Raw genomic sequence first — 18,833 nt, 5'->3', positions numbered from 1 at the left:
ACAATGCCAGCACATGCAAGACCATGACTGAGTCTTGTTAGCTGCGGACAGATGGGCATTCACATGGAACCGTTCTCTGAGACGAGAAAGGTCCTGTGAAAGGCTCTGTTGTGTGGAAGTGGTCCTGGGGAGAGGAAGGCGTGGGATGGAGGATGAGGAGAGCTAACTGTCTCCCTCCCACCTCCTCTTGTTCGAGGACCTGTGGAATAAGATCAGTGCACATATCTCAGCCCTCTAATGGCTCATGGAAAGCTGCATATTTGAATAATATTGCATGCTCTGTTGCACCTAATTAGATCTGGTTCTTGGACCAGCTACATTCAGGATTCTTGGAACCCTGGTGCTATCGAGTGAACAAGCTCACATTTCCAACAGTTTTGAGTGGAACCATTGTAATCAAGGACGTGTCATCAACTTAGGGCATTGCACAAAGCACAATGAAGCGCTTTTCAAACTGTGGAATATGACGCGCACATTGATGTCATCACTGTTCACAAACATTCTACTTCGTGGTTCCAGCTGGGAACCAATGTTTTTGGTTCTGAACTAACTTATACATGTTCAAAATGTTCCAAGGGCTCAAAATGAGGTGTGCGAAAAGGAACCAACAAACTCTTTCCATATAGATGGAAAAGCAGGATAAATGGTGTCTGTAACTACAGGGGCAGTTCATTTTCTCTATCCTTATTACCTATTACCAGACATGAAAGCTACTTTAGAAGTTTAAGTGAGCCTCTCTCAAGTCTGGACTGATCTAAATCTAAGATTAAACTTATAGCTGCTTTGAGCCTCTCTGAGTCTTGAATGGAATATTATGCTACGACCTTTTGGTTTTTTTGCCCTATCTCTTTTGGCTGTGTATCTTATTCACTTACAAGTTAATACCTCAAATACCATTAAATATCTCTTTGTTTCTCCTAATAGATACATTTATTCGCCACAATCTAATGCATGCAGTTTGTAAGTTATCATATTTGTCTGTTACCTGTGAAAACGTTATGAAAATGTTTCCAGTCTTATAAAAGAAATATATGAATGTTTTTCCATCCACAGAGCTGGAACAATAGTTGTAGATACACTTTGTGAGCATCACACTAAACAACTCACTGCCTAAAAATCATAGATGTGTTGAAGAACAGATTAATTCTGGCCTATTTTATATACTTTGCACTAATTTAAGTTGGCAAAGACAAAGGCATCGAAAAGCAAAAGGATAATATCCTTGTTAGAGGTTTTGAGTTTAAAATCCCTCGCTCGTTCCAGTGAGGAAATTGATTTGGTGTCTGTGTATTTTCCTTTGCCAGATGATTCACCATTGAAGAAAACCTTTATCACACTTTTTCTCTTCCTTGTGCTTATCACAGAATACAGGCCAAGACGCGGGAATTTCGGGAGAAGCAGGCCAAAGAGAGGGAATATGCCGAGATCCAAGATGTCGTCAGTCGCACCTTCAGCTCAGATGAAGATCCTACCTACGCTGGCATCGGATCATTAGACTCGTCGGTAGATAGCAGCAGCATGGACCCTTACAGTCACCCCTACCATCTCCCTCAAAGTCCCCAGGGCCCACAACTTCCCTTGATCCCTCAGAACAACGGCCCACCCCTGGAAGCTCTCTATGCCACAGTCAACAAACCTCGCAATGGACGCCCTGCAGCTCCAGACAGGTGAGGAGCAGCCAACAAATAGTTAATATACAGGCGTTGTTGAAGAATATTGACTATGTTCTCCATTCATCCATACAACAAAGGTCCCTGATGCTTGTGCTTTGCAGCATTCATGTTCCTTTACACCACATCTATATTATAGAAGCCGTAGTGTGACATTACAGTATTTGTTTACTTTTACATGTCAAATTCAAAACAATGAACTTTACACCATGTTATCACTGCCTTCTCCCACAAGACAAGCGGGCAGAATCCACAGACAAGGTAAAACAACACCCCAAGCCTCTCAGTAATTCTCCATCTGTTAGAATTTAATATCAGGCAGCGTATTTTTTCATTATCCTTGGATCACAGGTGATCCTCCCCAGCCTATAACAGACCTCTTTTTCAGAGAGTCACGTTGCATCTCTGAGTTCAGCTTCCTTGTCGCTGCGGGGTTGCATCGCTCATAACCTCCATGTCGACACGAACATATTTGATGTGACAACAACACCACACAGAGCATGAGAAGTCATCTTGTATGTTTTTATTTATTCACTATTTTTTAGCTTCAGCAAACAGGGTTTCTTGTGGTGTGAGTAGGAGTCACTTAGCCTATTACATGCTTTGCCAACTGTTAAATTCTCAAATTCAGACTACAGCATTACAACTTACAATTCACCTCATAAAACTTCTGCAACTTTGCAACAAGTCTAACAAAACTCCACAAAATATTCATTTATAGTTCACTCCGAACTAAAATATCAAAGACACAAACCTTATTTCACACCATGGTCCAGATTTTCAGGTGTGAAAAGACTCTAATTGTCACGACTTGTCTTCAGCAAACAAGGCTCCTTGTGTTTTCTGTACTTATCTAGGTACAAGAAACTCGAACAGTATTAGAGAGTATTATTTAATATTACTATACCTACAGTCTCTTCATATGTCAACTTTAATATGCTTTTTATCCATCTCTAACAATTCATCTTTCTTAAATCATTATCAATAACACGCTGCACATCTTGGTTTCACAAATCCATGTTGTTTTTGCATGTAATTTATATAGGTCATATTTAGTGGTGAGATGCCAGGAGACCACAATCCCCATAGTTACCAGAACCTTTCAGGGTGTTTATTTTTAATGTTTCGCTTAATACCTATCTCCTGTGATTGACAGCTGTCACTAGGGGGCTCATGACCTTTTACTGCTAGGCTCCAGTGGGGTGGAGTTTATGAGTTACTCTATGCGATGAAGACAGAGCGGCTCCATGAGAGCGCGTGTCTGTTTTTAGAAGGATTTACAAATGTAAAATCCCCATCCTGTAGCTCGCCCATGACAGTAATGACAAGGTTATCTGGCTTCTCTGAATGTTGGCTAAATCCATGTGCCAATACAGCTGGGGCTTAGTGAAGGTCACTGATCCATATGTCAAAGATTATACCTTCACGTGTTTCCTCAGGATGGCCTGGTTGTATCATAGCAACTCTATAAACTATCTGTAAACTATCCCACGTCCAAAGCAGGAGTTGGTGAGACTTCTGGCAGCTAGTTGAAAAAATAAGTCAAGCTGATACACTCAGCCTGTATATTTAGATCAAAAAAACCCTAAGATGTTGGTCAGTGATAGACAGAGTGTTATTGATTCTCACTGGGAATGTCAATAAGCACTGTGCGGGGATACTATATAAAAGCCTTACCCTAACAGTGAATATTAATAGCAGGCTGCTCGAGGCTGTCTAGGAGAAATGAAGGGAAAAGCAAGAGTTATGCAAAGTTCTGATTTTAAACAGATGCTTTGTTTCTTTAGGTATAACTTTCTAAAATATAACATCAGATGGTTTTGGTTGCTGGGGTTTATTCAAATTCCCTTTGACCATTTGAAAGCAGTTTCATATTTCTGTTGTTTTTTGTTTTACCTCTAACATATATTTTGGGACTTTTGGAGGTTCATTATACTATTCATGAGGCTGTCTCTGAAAACCAATGGTATCAAAACACAAATAACATAACATGAAAAAAAAAAATTGTAATTATTTTGTATTCTTCCCCCTCTTGTTTTTGCAGTTCCTTGGTAATAGTGAGTTCTCACCTTCACTGGTTTTATTTCAGTATAAAAAGCTTAGTGTTGCATTTTAATTATACATACAAGCTTAAATTTAGTTTGGAGTCTGAGCCTTTAGTATTGATAGCGCAGTGCGCAGTGAGTTTTACTTTCAGAGACAGGATTAGCTGTTGCGAGGGTTATTTGATTTGAAATATGCACTGCATGTTCAACATTGCATTTTTGTTTTGCACCTCTCGCTGCTTTGCATATCTCTTGTATACCAGCCCGGCTGTATGCCTGTAATATTTGTCTTGCTGCCTTTGAGGTATAATAATATGCACTGGTTCTTATTTAGCTCAGAGGCTTTCTATTTACGATTAGCAAAAAAAGAGCTTGAAAAACATTCAGATTCAAGACTCCCATCACTTGTCTATCATAACAAATACAAACAATAATTTGCATTTATAAATTAAACGTAATGGAACTTTCTTACTATAAAGCGCCAACACAATAGAATTTTCAAACATTTCTGACTGGTCTATTTAACAAGACAGCAAATTGGTGGCAGAACTTTTGATTTCCATGTAGAGACCCATGACTTTTTTGTGCTGCTGCCTCTCCTGAACCTAATATTCCTGAGCGTACAGATAGCACGAACGTCCCGGTTAAAGGTTCAGGAAAAGGAAATAGACGAGGATTGTTCGGGGAAGGCTGCTCATTCCTGGCTGTCAGTCAGTCTTCACTATGAAAGAGAAGCATTTACCTCTGACCTGGACACTGCTTCTGAAAACTTTCCCCAGAGGATCACTCTCTGATCAAAGGGTCAGTTTAATGGTCCCATCAAGGGATGTTTAAGCTATTTTCTAGTAGAGTTAGAGATCTGACAGCATCTATTACCCTCTAACAGACCTGATAGTACTTAACATGCGAAACCAAATATGACAGACAGTCGTCAGACTATGATCTGATTGTCAATACTCTATTATCTGTAATGTATCAATATGTGTCTTGATACACAATGGCCAACAGATAGAATAGTTCCAAAAGGACTTTAAGAAGATATTACGTGAGTGGAACCATTGTATTACGTGATTTGTTAGTATTCTGTATATTATTAAAAAAACACACTTATAGAAAATACCCAGCTCTCTGTTGCTGGCTAGTCTCCACTACAGCATAGTAAATAATGTTATATGGGGGTATTGCCATGGTGGAAGCCATCTCCTGATTATCATATGACTTCTAGAAGCATGGCGCAACTTCACAAATCTTATCATGTAAAATTGGTTCCAGGGACCAAGTAAATGGAAGTAAATTGAGTTGAAATTAGCTGACAGCCTTCCTTTATTTTTCAGTCTTTGCTGGGAAAAACACCAAACGCTGAACAGAGACAGGGAGTGTGTTGGAGGAGGACGACGCTTGAACTAATCAGTCTTTCATCTAAAAGCCATCTAGTCAAACATTAGCATAGCTGGAAAGACATCAGACAATGCTTGTGCACCCACAAGTCTGGAATCCCATTGGTTTGTTTATTATATGTCCTTGGTGCCGTCATTAAAACACAACATTTAAGTCAAACAGCAGAAGGTTCTGTTGATCCAGTCACGTAATTAGAGATACTTAGGGGCCCCTCAGTTGATGTGGGGAGGTGTTTCTTTTCAGAGGAGGTGGGGTCCAAATGCCTGCATTTGCCAGTAACTGTACATTATAGTTTTGCATCTTGGACTATTTTTATTGTGTTTATGCACATGTGCATTCATTTTATGCCATTATAAAGGCACCTACCCATGACTTGCATAGGGTTTCAAAGCCGCACTTTTGTTTGTCCACTACAGTTTATATGAAGAGGCTGCAGCTGGCAAAATATATTCCCCTTCCTGTAATAGATCTTTGATAATGGAGCCCTAATGGGAAGGTCACTGGGACTGTAAAGCTGGAATGAGTCAGACCTGAGCTTATAAACCATCGGAGATACGAGGACCCCTGGTTACTCTGGGCGGCCAGAGATCCTGTCCATTTTCCATATCAGGTTTTACTGTGATCACGGTAGAACGAGAACTTTATTTGACAATTTATTAACAACCTCCACGTTATTAGAGCTGGCAGCACCAGCTGTGTTTTGACAGTGCCGTCAGACCCAGTAAAACAGAAGGGCACCAATGGAAACCTAGGATTTATTCATGTTCAGTTTTGTTAAACCTTTTATGAAGCAAAAGTAAACAGACTAAAACCTGTAGCATGAATTGTGCTCTGTCTGTAGCGCTGCCTGTTACAGAGTTTACTTGAAAGTGCGCTAGACGTAAACAACTTAGCTCAGTGTTTTCTTTTTCAGGTTTTTTTTTATTTTGCTGGTTTCACCTTATTAAAAAAAGGTAGGCCTAGCAAAATGGAATGACCTCCTTTCTTGACAGGCACCTGACAAGTCGAACCCTCCATCTGCCCAGAGACCGTGGGGTTTGGGTGACTGGCGTTGGATGCTGGGTTTCACCACGACAACCTGACAGGTGCCAGGCTCGATGGGATTTGTGGGAAGCAAGCATGAAACAAAGCATCACCTTTGAAACAGCAATTTGATTGACTGCTGCTCCCATTACCCAGCCGAGTCTCTAAAGCTCCTTAGAGCATGGGCATGAGAAAGAGTCAGAGAGACACAGAGAGGAAGCGTTGTGGGGGAAGCAGGGGTGGAAGCGGGGAAAAGATATGGAGCTCACGGAGCTCAGCAGTGCAAAGTCCTTGAAGTCCTGTGCAATTCAGCAGCTCCAGAGAGCCTGACAGACAGAGAGCAGGGAGAGAAAAAGAACCCAACACCCAAAGAAACACCCACTGGGGTATTCCCCCCCACCCCTTGCTCCAGCTGCACCAAAACTCAGTCAAAACATCCAGTTTGCATTGTCTTGAAATTTGAATATAAGGTTATTTCCAGTGGTAATGGAAGGTCAGACAGTTTGTGTGGATTTTTACCCTGGCTGTTGTCATCTCACCACTCTGAGGCCCCTTATATAGAGAGATACCACTATATTGCCTTTTAGAGGGACCACATTTTTGCTGCTTTTACTTCTTTACTCTGAACCAAACAAGCCAGCATATTGCCCCCCACTGTGTGATTTTAGACATTCCAGAATCTGAGGTGTGACATGTCATACAGCAGCGTCTCTGTCATCTAGCGCCAGCTGCTGCTTGGGCTGGTTCAGATACGTTAAACTTGCAAACCTTTTTAGTTTGTTTTTTCAGGGGCTTGAGCCACCATAAAGCCAAATCATTACGTCACTGTACATGTCACTCTATACGTCATCTTACAGCGTCTCTTTTCAAGTCTTGCTGGCTTTGCAGATGTACATTGGCATCCAAACACGACGGATCCTAATTAAAAATATTCTATCTTCGATCAGACTACGCACAAGAGCCTTGTTTTTTAAACAACTATCATAATTATGTTTCGGTCAGTGTTATTAGTCTTGTTGGTCATGATAATCCCGCCCCCAGCAGTCCATCCTTCTAAGCTTTTAATTGTTGGTGCCAGAGTCCAACCAGTTTTATCTGTAAGAGAGACGGCTCTTTGGCTGTCAAAACAAAGGGAACTGTTTCGAGATTATCACTGGCTACAAACCGGCTCTTGAACTGCCCTGGAGGAAAAATGTCAAGTCTGATTCTGCGACTGTCTCTTCTGCCAACATCAAAGAACAATGCTCCTGTGCCCACTATTCAATTCATTGTTTGTATTTTTATTTCATTTTATTATGTTTGTAGTTTTTGTACAGAATGATGAGGTGGAATGAAGTTGCTACATTTCCTTTGAGAACAAGCTGTGTAAACGGGCTTGAGGCTGGAAGATGGGAATATGTAGAGACACATACTTCACACCTCAGATGAAGAGTCTTTTACAGCTGTCCGCTGCAGTTAACAACCCACACACACCCCTCTGCTCGCTCTCACACAGTTGTCTGGTTCATCATCACAAAGAACAATTCATTTTGTCTTGTTTCTTATTATCCTCATCATGTTTTTTTAGAAAACAAAACAGTTGCATAATCATTTGGTTTAGTTCTGAGCTGTATTGTCTGAATGGACCACTGGATGACTCCATTAAAGTAATGCAGATGGAGAGCAAGTTCTTATGAACAACAATTCCACCTCAATCAGATGATCACAGAGCCAATCTGAAGTAATCACTTTTTTATTGTTTGCTGTCTCTTGTTTGGCATGTGTAATTAACTCTGCAATCAACAATCAGTCTCTGTGATTTTTATTGTCTCTATTTTCATTTGAATGCAATCAAAGTGAGATTAGCAACATTTTCTGACTGCAACATCTGTAGCTTTGATTAAATGCTATCTCTCAATAATTCATTGGTAAACAAATGAGTCTTTTATGACCCCCGCATCTGCGTTAAGACTTTAATAACATATCGTAAGTCCCTAATAACATTTTTACGTAGTTCCCAAGGGAATAAAACTGATACGTCTATCATCAAGGAACTGCTTGCTTTAATGAGACACATACATTAGTGGTAACTAATTACATTTTACTTACTTATCAGGATCTCTGTTATTCCAGGGTGTTTTGTCTGGTGAATCCAGTTCCTTTACCGCTTGTGGGATACCAAGCTAAACAAGATTTAGATGCTGACATCCCATTTTATTCCCGGAGCCATGGCAGCATGTCTTGGTGCTGCCTTTTGTTTGTCTTTGACATCCACCAGCGTTTTCCATTACTCCCTCTGAGTATCCTTGTGTGGGTGTGAAATTAGTGTCACAGTCAATGTCTGGAGCAGAGCCTTCCTCGGCTCTAATTGAGAATAAAAAAGGGACACTGAGGTAATGGGAAGAGTTCATGTTCACCCCTGTTGAGAGAGCTGTCGGTGTAATAAATGAGCTGGGGTGAGTCTTCAGGTCAGCTGCTGTTACCGGTGTCTGCAGGACATATCCTGCGCCTGGTAAACCTGTGTAGATTGTGTTTCAGTCCCCATACAGCTTTGTAAAGCCCCCATGTAAACCCTGTAGATGGGTTACAAAATGAGGGTGTAAGTCCAATACACTCATTTGTGCACTGACTTCTGACCTCTACTCGCATCCCGTTCTGTGCTGTGGCGATAGTGCAGGCAGCCTAATGCACCAAATGCACATCAGCCTTATCGCTGGGGTTCTACACAGATAGCAATGTGTATCTCCCAGGCAAAGCAAGTGAATTATTTTCCTGGTCTGTTTTCATTTTTTTATACCCTCCCGCTTCGGAGAGGGCCCTCTGGGATGGATGTGATGAGATGGAGCACAAGAAGGCAATTTATCCTCCGTTTGTACCATTACGTTCATTTAAGAAAGCAAACAGCCTGAAAGCAGATCGAGAGAGAGAGAGATCGAGAGAGAGAGAGAGAGAGAGAGAGAGAGAGAGAGAGAGAGGGAAATATAGACCCACCTCACCTTCAACTCTACATCAAGTGGATCAAACTGATTAAGGTTGCATGTACAGTAGCCTATGTATTTCATCAATGTCCTTCAATTTGGAAGGCTTGTAGACATGCAACCAGTTGCCCAAGGAATGTTTCTGTGAAGATGAAAGGTAAGGAGGGAAGCATGCTATTTAGGGCAGGCCTGCCCCTGCAAACAAAATGGGAAGTGGAAATGCAGGAGATTTGAGTACAGATAAAATCAACTAGCACAAAGGTTGAACAAATAAATTATAACTCTTTATTTTAAGGTACATTTTTTGGACATTATAAATACTTTTTATTTGGGTTTTGTTTCATAAGAATAGACCATATTTATTAAGGGAGAAGTAGTATTCCTGTGGTACTACTAATTTATAAGACCAATAGTGAGCATTGTGATTCCTAAACAACAGCTTACATACTTAATATCAATAAGCAGTAATTGGGAGGTTATTGAGGGAAAACCTTTAATTGTAATCGCCCATTGGATGTAGAATAGGGTCAGGCAGTCACGTCAATATAGGCATCACGTCAATGACCCATACATCATGAATACGTCCTTTAAAATGAAAGATAAAGTGTCTATATGCTCATACTATGCAAAACAAGCAACTAGTTAATGGTCAATATCACTGCCCTAATACAAAGTGTTACTTTATGGGTTATAGCCTATGACAATTTGGAGGATATCTTCAAATACAGCATTCATTCTTTTAAATCACTTTGGGAAATCTACATCAATCAATAGGAACATACACTGCCATGTAGTGGGTGGACAATCAGTAACGTTAGCTTAGCCACATTCTCTGGTAAAAATGTCCAGCAGCCAATATCAGCAGCAGTTATTTGCCAACATTAGTCGATAAACCGGTGGTTTTCAAATCCAGAGGAGCAAAACAGATCGTAAGCCCAACACTGACAAAGCCGATGGGGCTGCTGAAGCCTCGTTCGTTGATCAGCACCAGAGGGCATCCAATTCCTCGTAATCAGCATCTGCAAAATAATCCCCGCCTCAACTCTCCTGAAGGCTGCTGATGTCTGACAGGGTAAAAGACTACTGCGCTAAAGAGAGATTAACCAAATAGACAAGCATGGCAAGTTTTCCTCTACAATTTATAATGAATTTGGTTATTTGTTTTGAAAATGTCACAGCAACTAATTGGGAGAAAGCAAACAGAGAACATGCCGTTAGCAAACTGGGGATGTATACTTTTCTCCAAATTCATCTACTGAGAAATCCATTTTGATTGAATAACACACACTGTAGTGTGACTGTTACTTGACTATGAGGTTTTCTCTGTTAGAAACTTGATTTTCACATGATAGATAACCTAATTTCATGAGCTAATCACGGGTGCTCTCCACTAACACAGCATCCCAGCATTCATTGCTGCTAGTCGTCACTCTCACACAGGTGCTCCAGAAATAGATCAGGTGAGGAATGTGATTGAGAGGCAGGTGACTGCAGAGCGTGAGTTTGCACTATGAACCGTGTCGGCAAGCAGATGACTCTCATGCCTCCTTATCGGGCTCACCGTGCTTCCATCACACTCTTCCGTCACGGCAAATGTAAACACAAACATACACATGAAAGAGGCCTCAGCGTGTCAGGCAGGGATGCTAATCGACGTTTGAAAGCAAGTGAAGTGAGCCCAGGAAGGTCATTGTTTACTATTAAGTGAAAGCTGGTAGAGCCAAAAGGGAGTGTTTGGGGTTTCCCCTCTCACTGTGAGTCTGACTTGAGAGCACAAACTGGCCCAAAGAAGAACTAAATGCAACTACAAAGCAGAGGACATGCTTTTAGACATTAACAGAATACGAACATTTTCTAAATCTTTTCGTGCTTGCCCCCGAGTGAAATGTCCCAACAATTTCAGAGTGAGCCCACGTGCGTCTAAAGCAGGAAAATGTCCGCAAAAGTGCATATTTTTTAAAAAGAATACAAATATCTTTGGATGGAAAAGAGGTCCTATACACATAGGGAACACTGAAGAGGATGTCAACTTAAAAAGACAACAATACTCAACTATTCAATATTCAATATACTCTCACCTGAACGCCCTGGGCATTTTCCTGTTTTTGTGAACACATCAGATGTGGACAATCGCATGCTGCATTTTTCATATGTGAAAGGCAAAGTCCAGAAAATGTCCGGACCCATTGACCCAATGTCTGAAAACGGCTTAAGGCAAAGTAGTTGTGGTCGACCAAGAAAAAAAAAGTAGGAAAATAACTTGAATACAAAAAGAAAGGATTTGTTGTTGTATCAAGTTAACATTAGCCTGAATCATTATTAAAGATAGACAGTTAGTGTCAGTTCCCCCTAGGGCTAGAAAATACAATGTAAAATTAGATGTTATCTTCAATGCTATAAACCACTACAGATTTTAGGCAGATGGAATAAAGCCCTCATTCAGTGATGCCTCACTTGAAACAGCTGCATTATAACGCTGTAATATGTGTAGCAAATTCTACTTTTATCTAATTTTGCCACAATTATGTTCAGGCCATCCCAAAGAGCCGAGATACATGCTAAAAAATAGTGTCATTAAACACAGTTGAAATGAAGGTTATAATCTGATAACTGAAGACACTTTTGTTCAATACACTTGCAAATCCCCAAAACCGCACCATGTTACCACCATATGAGCTGCTCCAAAAATAAACGTGCACAAGTCTCCGCTCCATGAAGTCAATTTCATCCTCACGCTTCATTTCTTTGCCTGCACCCTAAGCGGCATGCTGTCTAAGGACCAATCAGGGACCACCAAACATCAAGCAGCTTGCCAACCCTCAGATCTCTGTTATTACTCCCTGCATGTTTTCTGGGCCGTTCAAAATTTTGTTAACTACGCTTTAGAAACAACAATTTTGAACAGCACAAAATATCTGCTATTGGCAGTTATGGTGTTAAATCATGACTGTCATTCCCTTAACACAGGACTGACAGAAACATTTTAACTGGAGGAGGCCACTATACAGTATAGAGAGTAGACTTGGGGCCCAAACTTTCAGACTGACCAGTGGCTCCTGCATAAATGACCAATCTGTGTCCTGAACATTCGTTTGTAACTGGTCGCTGGGGTACAACTGTAACAAGACATTGCTCCATTCTAATCTAAAGCCAGCCAGTGTGTACAGGGCACATAATTAAATTTACCTTGCCCACATCTGAGCCAGCGAGCCTGTGCACTCAGCACAGAAAAGAATTAGTTCTCTCTGTTTTAAGAGCAGTATCCATATTCCTTTGTCAGACTACGCCTTTGTCGTTCCAATCCCTGTGCCTTGAACAAGCTCCCGGCGGCAAATCGGATCTCAGCAAGAGCCTTTGTAATTACAGGGAGCTGAATGGGTGAATACATCCCAAATCCACAAGACCAGCCAGTGACACATTCCATCTGTATTAAGCCTCCTTCCAACATTTGAGATTGACTCGTGTGGAGGTACTGAAATAGTGCACACTACATGCATGATTTTTTTCTGCTTTTTGTGTGAACATTTTGTGAATTCTATTGAACGTTTCCGACAAAATTTGTCCCGGAAAAAAGTAAGCCTCTCACAATAAATCTGGAACAGTAATTTGTCTGGTATAACGGCAGTCCATTGTAAATTCAACACGGTGATAACATTGCATGCGGATGTATATCGGTTGTGGGGGTGCATTTGACAGCTTAGCTGCCATGCTGCTCGAGAAGTGTGGGATATATCATAATTTGAAATAAAGCCATGTTTATGCTTTTAGATTCCATAAAAGGAAATATTTCTACCGCCGTATTCATGTTGTTTGACAGCCACAACCTTTTCTTACATTACAGTTTCTGATTCCATGCATGTCAGTAGAGTGTAACCTGGGGTCAAACAGTGAACTTAGCTTATTTCCTGATTTCTACCACCTCATTCCACGCAGGTAGGTTGGAATTAAACCAGAATATGCCAGTGAAAGGCTTGGGGCTACAGGCTACGCTTGATGCCTAGACTCGACTTTAGGACCCCTCTGGCAAAATGGGACATGTCCTTTGTCAGGTCATTTGAGCCAGTACTGTTTGAGCTCATTGTGGGACCTAATAAAACTCTATGAGGGCCACCACACATTTTCTAATGCCATCAGCATGCCAGTAAAAAGGCTCTTAGCCCCTTGCAATAGAGTAATGGCTGCACATGGTCTTGTCCGTGCACTGTAATGGGCACATGATGTCATCAAGGATCATCATGGAGCCAAAGGTCTTTGAGTCGGGCTTGTTCTCAAAGAAAAATAGTCGTGTTCAGGGAAATCGCACAAGCATCCTCCAGTTTACAGTCTGCCCACTGTTGTCGGTAGAGTTTGTTTATGCCAGAAGAAATTACTGGGAAAGTTAATAACCACAGGCATTTTAACCTAGTCAGCCCTATTTAATTGGTTTACTGATTCGACCAAATGCCATTTACGTCCCTGGTAATAAGCTCTACTTTTCGTCTGCCTTGCTCTTTCCAATTTTTATCCTGCCTGGAACTGAACAGTTAATATTCTCTTGTTAAATACCAGTACTTGTAGTGCTTTCAAAGTTTGACGCAACCCTCATTACTGTATGAATTTGAATAAAATATAATATGATAGTTACTCATAATGGGCCGTTTTCAGATCTCTGCATGACTATACATGTGAGCTATCTGTGATATTGTTGGATATTACCATTTAAAAACACCTGTGTGGCCGTGAGCTCCCTCCACCATCCTTTAGCTTTACTGCTTCAAAGGCTGAATGTGTGTAAGTGTCCCGGTGAGAGACGCCATCCCAGAAACACTTGTCTTGTCTGCCGTGATTAAACATAAAGAATAATCCCCATCCTGCAGCTATATGGCAATCATTAAAAGCTCACTGCCAGCCTGACCTGCAGTCAGTTTTACCCTGGATAATGGCCATGTTTTAGTGCTAGTCAAGGATGTCAATTAAAATCCACGCTGGTTTTATGACCTTTTCTCATAAGTCGTGGTTCATCCTCTTTATGGCAGCGAGAGCTGACTATAGGTGATAAAGCCTATTATTTCAAATCAGTTTATGGTTTTGTGTTTATGTGTTTATGGCTGAGCATTGTATTAGTTTTTTTCGTGTGTGTGTGTGTTTGTGGACAAAGTCAAATCTAAGAGCAGGCGTTTGTGTTACCATTCTCAGTGAGTCAGTGTCTTTCATTTATTCATAATGTATCACAACAGGATGAGAGACGATTGTGCAGAACGACTTTAATGGAGTGGTGGATAGTGGGGCCTTGGGTTCTGACTGGAAACAAAGTGGTTCTCAGATGATGAAGCTGACTGGAGCAAGTTACGTTTATAGAATTACTCCTTGGTGTATTGAGCTAATGTCATTTTAAAGATGTACGACTTCACCATCGTGAGCAACAGCTGACGGGGATTTAAACATGGTCAATTTGGTCGTTAATGTTGTAGTGAGTTAGAGGATCAGGGATCAGGGGAATCAGGGACCTCTTCCCCCTGAGATAAGATCATGGATAGAAGATCTGTGGCCTGTACCTTATATTCCTGTCAGCCAACCGATTGGAGAAGTTTACCAGATATGTACACTTCAGTTTACATAAGAAAACCAGTTTACATGAGCTTGATTTAGTTTGTTTGTTTATTTATCACAGTTCAGATTTCGCCACCTTTACCTATTCGTCAAAGTTACATTTTTGGACTGCTGCAATGACAATCTCCTAATAGATTTAAATAACGCCCTGTTCCGACCTGGTACTAACATCTGCCCTAAAAGATCTGATCACAAGTAGACACAGTTAATTTTGTCTGTTCACACCTGGCAGTAAAATTCGTCCTGAATGTGTCTCCTTAGATCCCTTGTGGTCGGATCTTACTTCCGCGCTCTAGACACAAATAATCACGTACATAATTTTGGTTCCAGAAGACCCAGCTTGTTTTTTGAGTTTACAGATGTGACCAATGTCACTGTGTGTGTGTGTGTGTGTGTGTGTAGGCACAAGCGACAAAGAGAGAGAGAGGTTGAGCCCTCCTGGGAGAAAGATTTTATCAATTTGAGAAAAGTATCAATCATGTGGTGATCATAGTTGATAATGCAGCGGTGACCACAAACAAATCAATGTATGAGCCCTGAGAAGCACGTAAATACATTTGATTCATTATGAAACTGTAGTGGATCAGAGGATGTCAGCTTAGAAGGTCCTTCACATGTGGCCCAGGACGCATTCGCATTCACACAGCTAAATGAATGTAGCCACATGCGTCCCAGAACACCTCCCAATGTGGTCTGAGTGATCAGATGTGGAGGATATAACCTGATTATACTGATAAAAACGGACACAATAGCACTTGGAGCATATCAAACATGTCTGCTGTGTAGGCAGACACACACGGTTCTCATGGGTAATCTATCGTTATGCCTGTTGTCTCACTATGTGTCTGCATCATGACAGTAAATCTCAACAGACATATGTTTCACAGTCGAGCCTGAGTCATACATATCAATGCATATATCACTAGAGCCGTGGAATCATTCATCCAGTCCTGTGAGGTCATAAAGAGGTTAGACATCTCGTCACTGGCCGAGGTACCTGAAGTATTTCTTAAAGCAGCTCTCCCTTACATCATGGCCCATCGCTACATTCAACTTACTCAGGAAGGCATATAGTCAGTGAGTCATTCAGCAGACTTTGAGCATTTGAAAACCCACATTATATAAAACATGTCTGTTCTTTAGAGCAGTTTGACATTTGGTAAAAGCATGTAAATGATTTCAATTTGATACAATTCCAATTATCAATAATGCCTCTGAATGTTCTCTATAATTTGCATCTCTTACAAAACTGTGCAAGAACAGGCAGACCATAAAAACGGTTCCATTCTTGAAGCGAAGGAAGGGAATTAAGATGAATGGATTACATGTTGCTCTTGAAAATAACATGTCTTTCTACAACATGAGCAATATGTTGAAAGTATGAGCAGAGTATAGAAAAGGTCATGGTACCTTCAGTGGAAAGAAATAGAAAATGAGGATTCTATCATTAGTTGTAACATCTTTCCGGTCATGTCCCTCCAATTGAATCTATCTTCCATTGTGAGACTGTTAAGAATGTATACTTTTCCACTTCTTTAATTTTGCTTCATTAATGCTCCTTTCTCTCGGACTGAATTCACCTTTTCTTCTTCTTCTCCTTTTTTCCTGCTGCGCTCTTTCACTCCGCACCCTCCATTTCCTCATCTCTCTCTATTTATCTCCGTCTTTCTTCCCCATTTTCCACCAATGCAAGGGATAGAGAACGAGCCCGAGCTATCAAGCCATAATGAGCATGTTCACTAAAGCACTGAATCATCAGAACAAAGGGAGGCAGAGAGAGCGAGGGAGAAGGATGGATGACAAGGGGGAGACAGAGAATGAGAGAGAGAGAGAGAGATGCTGGAGTGTACCCTTGAATGGCTTTGGATTGTAAACCCCTACAGCTTCCTCCTCCTGTGGCTGTATTTTTCTTAATAGCCTCTTGGGCTATTTCTGGGTCCCTTTTAAATGAGAGGTGGGTGGGAGTGAATGCACTGAAGGGGTAGAAGGGGATGGAGGGGAGTCTGTGTGTGCCGGGGGGTGTATTTGGCCCCAATAATGAATAAGCACTCTGACTCGCAGCAGGATCAGGGGTGGTGGTGGTGAGCCTGTGTGTGTGTGTGTGTGTGTGTGTGTGTGGATGGCTCTCTGTTGCCACTGGAGACGAGGGAAGAGATGCATACGCACGCACACTCAGACGCACACGAACCCCTGAATGTGGAACCTCCAAAGCTGATTAGTCAAACTTGTGATTTCCAATTTCAAACCCGTGACACAAATCCCGCACTTAATATTCATGCAGAAAAGCAGTGAGGGCCCCTCGCTGTCCCGCGCTGCCGTAGGGCTGTGGTTTGGGTTGTGGGTTAGTAGGGGGGCTGGAAGTGGCGTCAGCGGCGGTGGTGTTGGGGAGGCTTTTAATCAGCTTAGTTTAAAGGATGGAGATGAGAAAAAGAGAAGGATGACAGGGGAAGAGAAAAGAGAAAGTAGTGTTTTTTGCTACTTGATTGGGTTGGTGGCCCAATGGTGAGCAGCCCTCCCCACACACACACACACACACACACACACACACACACAGAGTCGACATCTTATCGTGGACTTCAGGGAGATGGGATGAACCCCCTACCTAATCACACACCCACGCATGTCTTGTCTTATTCGATGTGCTGATCTGGAGGTGGCCAATGCAGACAGACAGCAAAATGTCCTGGCTAATGAAATTGTTTCCAGCATGTCTTTATGTGTGTGAAAAAGCATATTGTGTGTGTGTGTGTATTTTTTGGACCTGCTCATGCTTTTGTCAGCGAGCACACACATTATAAACTGGATTACGGCCGCATCTGACAGACGTCATCTCCATTTTAGCGCTGCCACGGTTTGTGTGACTTCTACGTCTGTGTCTCTTAACCTTGTAATCAGGATGGCGTGCTGTGTCATTGTCACTTCCTCGCACGGGCAGAGAGAGGGCTGAGAGCAAAGGACAGATGAGTGGAGGAGAGTGAGTGGACGAATAGACATCAAATAGAGGCAGGGATAAGATGGTGGACCAGCTTAAAGTTAGCCACCTCATTTTTGTGGAATCGAGTTAAACCCTTTAAACTCCTGGCTGTTTTCTCTTCCTCTTCCTTACAAGCTTATGGTATAATAATCACATGTCAGAGTGAGACGTGCCATATATTATTATTTATATTGCGTGAGGCTCCTCAGAAACCCAATCATTTGGCCAGTTTGGTTTAGAGATGTTCTGATACCAGTGCATTTAACAACATGTAAAGTCTCTTAATAGCTATATGCAAACCCTAGTGGAAGTGATGATTGTTATTATTGTTGTATGGCCTGTCTCAGGTTAAACCATATTTCATTCAAGAACACAAATAAATAGGATTACACAACAATTACTTGCTTTAAATAGCTTGAAACTGCATTTGGTTCACGTTGCTGGTTTACTTGTGGGACTTTCCGGCGTGAAATATTGCCAAATTGCTGATATATTAGCTAACTCAGCTAATGCTACACTTCCAGAAATCACTTCTTCTTTGCCACTCTAAAAAACAATGGGAGTATTGTGCAATTGCTGTTTTGGAGATGTGATTTCTAGAATCTCATACATTTGCATACTCATCAATGCCCCACCGTAGTTTTCAGCATCAGTATTGGAGGTATTTGTGATGTTGGTATCAGTATTGAAACACCTCTGGTTTGGTTTTAAGCCATTTGAAGTTGTGTAGTTTTTTTTTTTTGCTTATTGTACATGTCTACAATAGACCAGTGCCACACAGACTGATATAAGTAACATGTACTTTCAGAAATGTGGTGCAAAGTTAAAATATGCATTTTCATTAAAAATTCATTGAGTCATGGGAGGCACCTTTACATAAAGGAAGTGACTATTTGAAATATCTATACAAACTTAACCGTATAGCAGTTAGCTTTCATTCAGGGGAAATCTAAAAGAGCTAAAGCAGCATCAAGGGCGAAGCCACTGGTTTGCGTCTAATTTATATGGTTCTTATAAAGAACTAATTATATTTAAAAGTGTATTTATTGTTGTTTTTTTTCACATTTATTGGAGAGACTACCCGACTGTATCAGCAGATGGGGGATATTCTATTTGTGTCTGAACCGAATAGACAGTCATGTCACCTGAGTTCAAAGACTTAAAGGCAGTTGAAGGC

The 18,833-nt window shown here is 41.3% G+C and overlaps 1 protein-coding gene across 5 annotated transcripts in view; it reads left to right on the top strand.

The window, feature by feature from the left end:
* The window catches only part of LOC117754004 (partitioning defective 3 homolog), a 342,820-nt gene that overhangs the window by 263,254 nt on the left and 60,733 nt on the right, over positions 1-18,833 (top strand). For 4 of the 5 annotated variants that reach the window (XM_034572613.1, XM_034572611.1, XM_034572615.1 and 1 more), the window contains one exon: positions 1,365-1,667. In XM_034572613.1, coding sequence (XP_034428504.1) covers positions 1,365-1,667 — 303 coding nt within the window. Of the gene's footprint in view, positions 1-1,364; positions 1,672-18,833 lie in introns of those variants that run through there. The other variant, XM_034572614.1, reaches the window with a different exon arrangement.

This window comes from Hippoglossus hippoglossus, chromosome 20 (genome assembly GCF_009819705.1).
Source record: "Hippoglossus hippoglossus isolate fHipHip1 chromosome 20, fHipHip1.pri, whole genome shotgun sequence".
In the NCBI taxonomy this organism is placed as follows: domain Eukaryota; kingdom Metazoa; phylum Chordata; class Actinopteri; order Pleuronectiformes; family Pleuronectidae; genus Hippoglossus; species Hippoglossus hippoglossus.
This window is presented reverse-complemented; position numbering and strand designations above follow the sequence as displayed.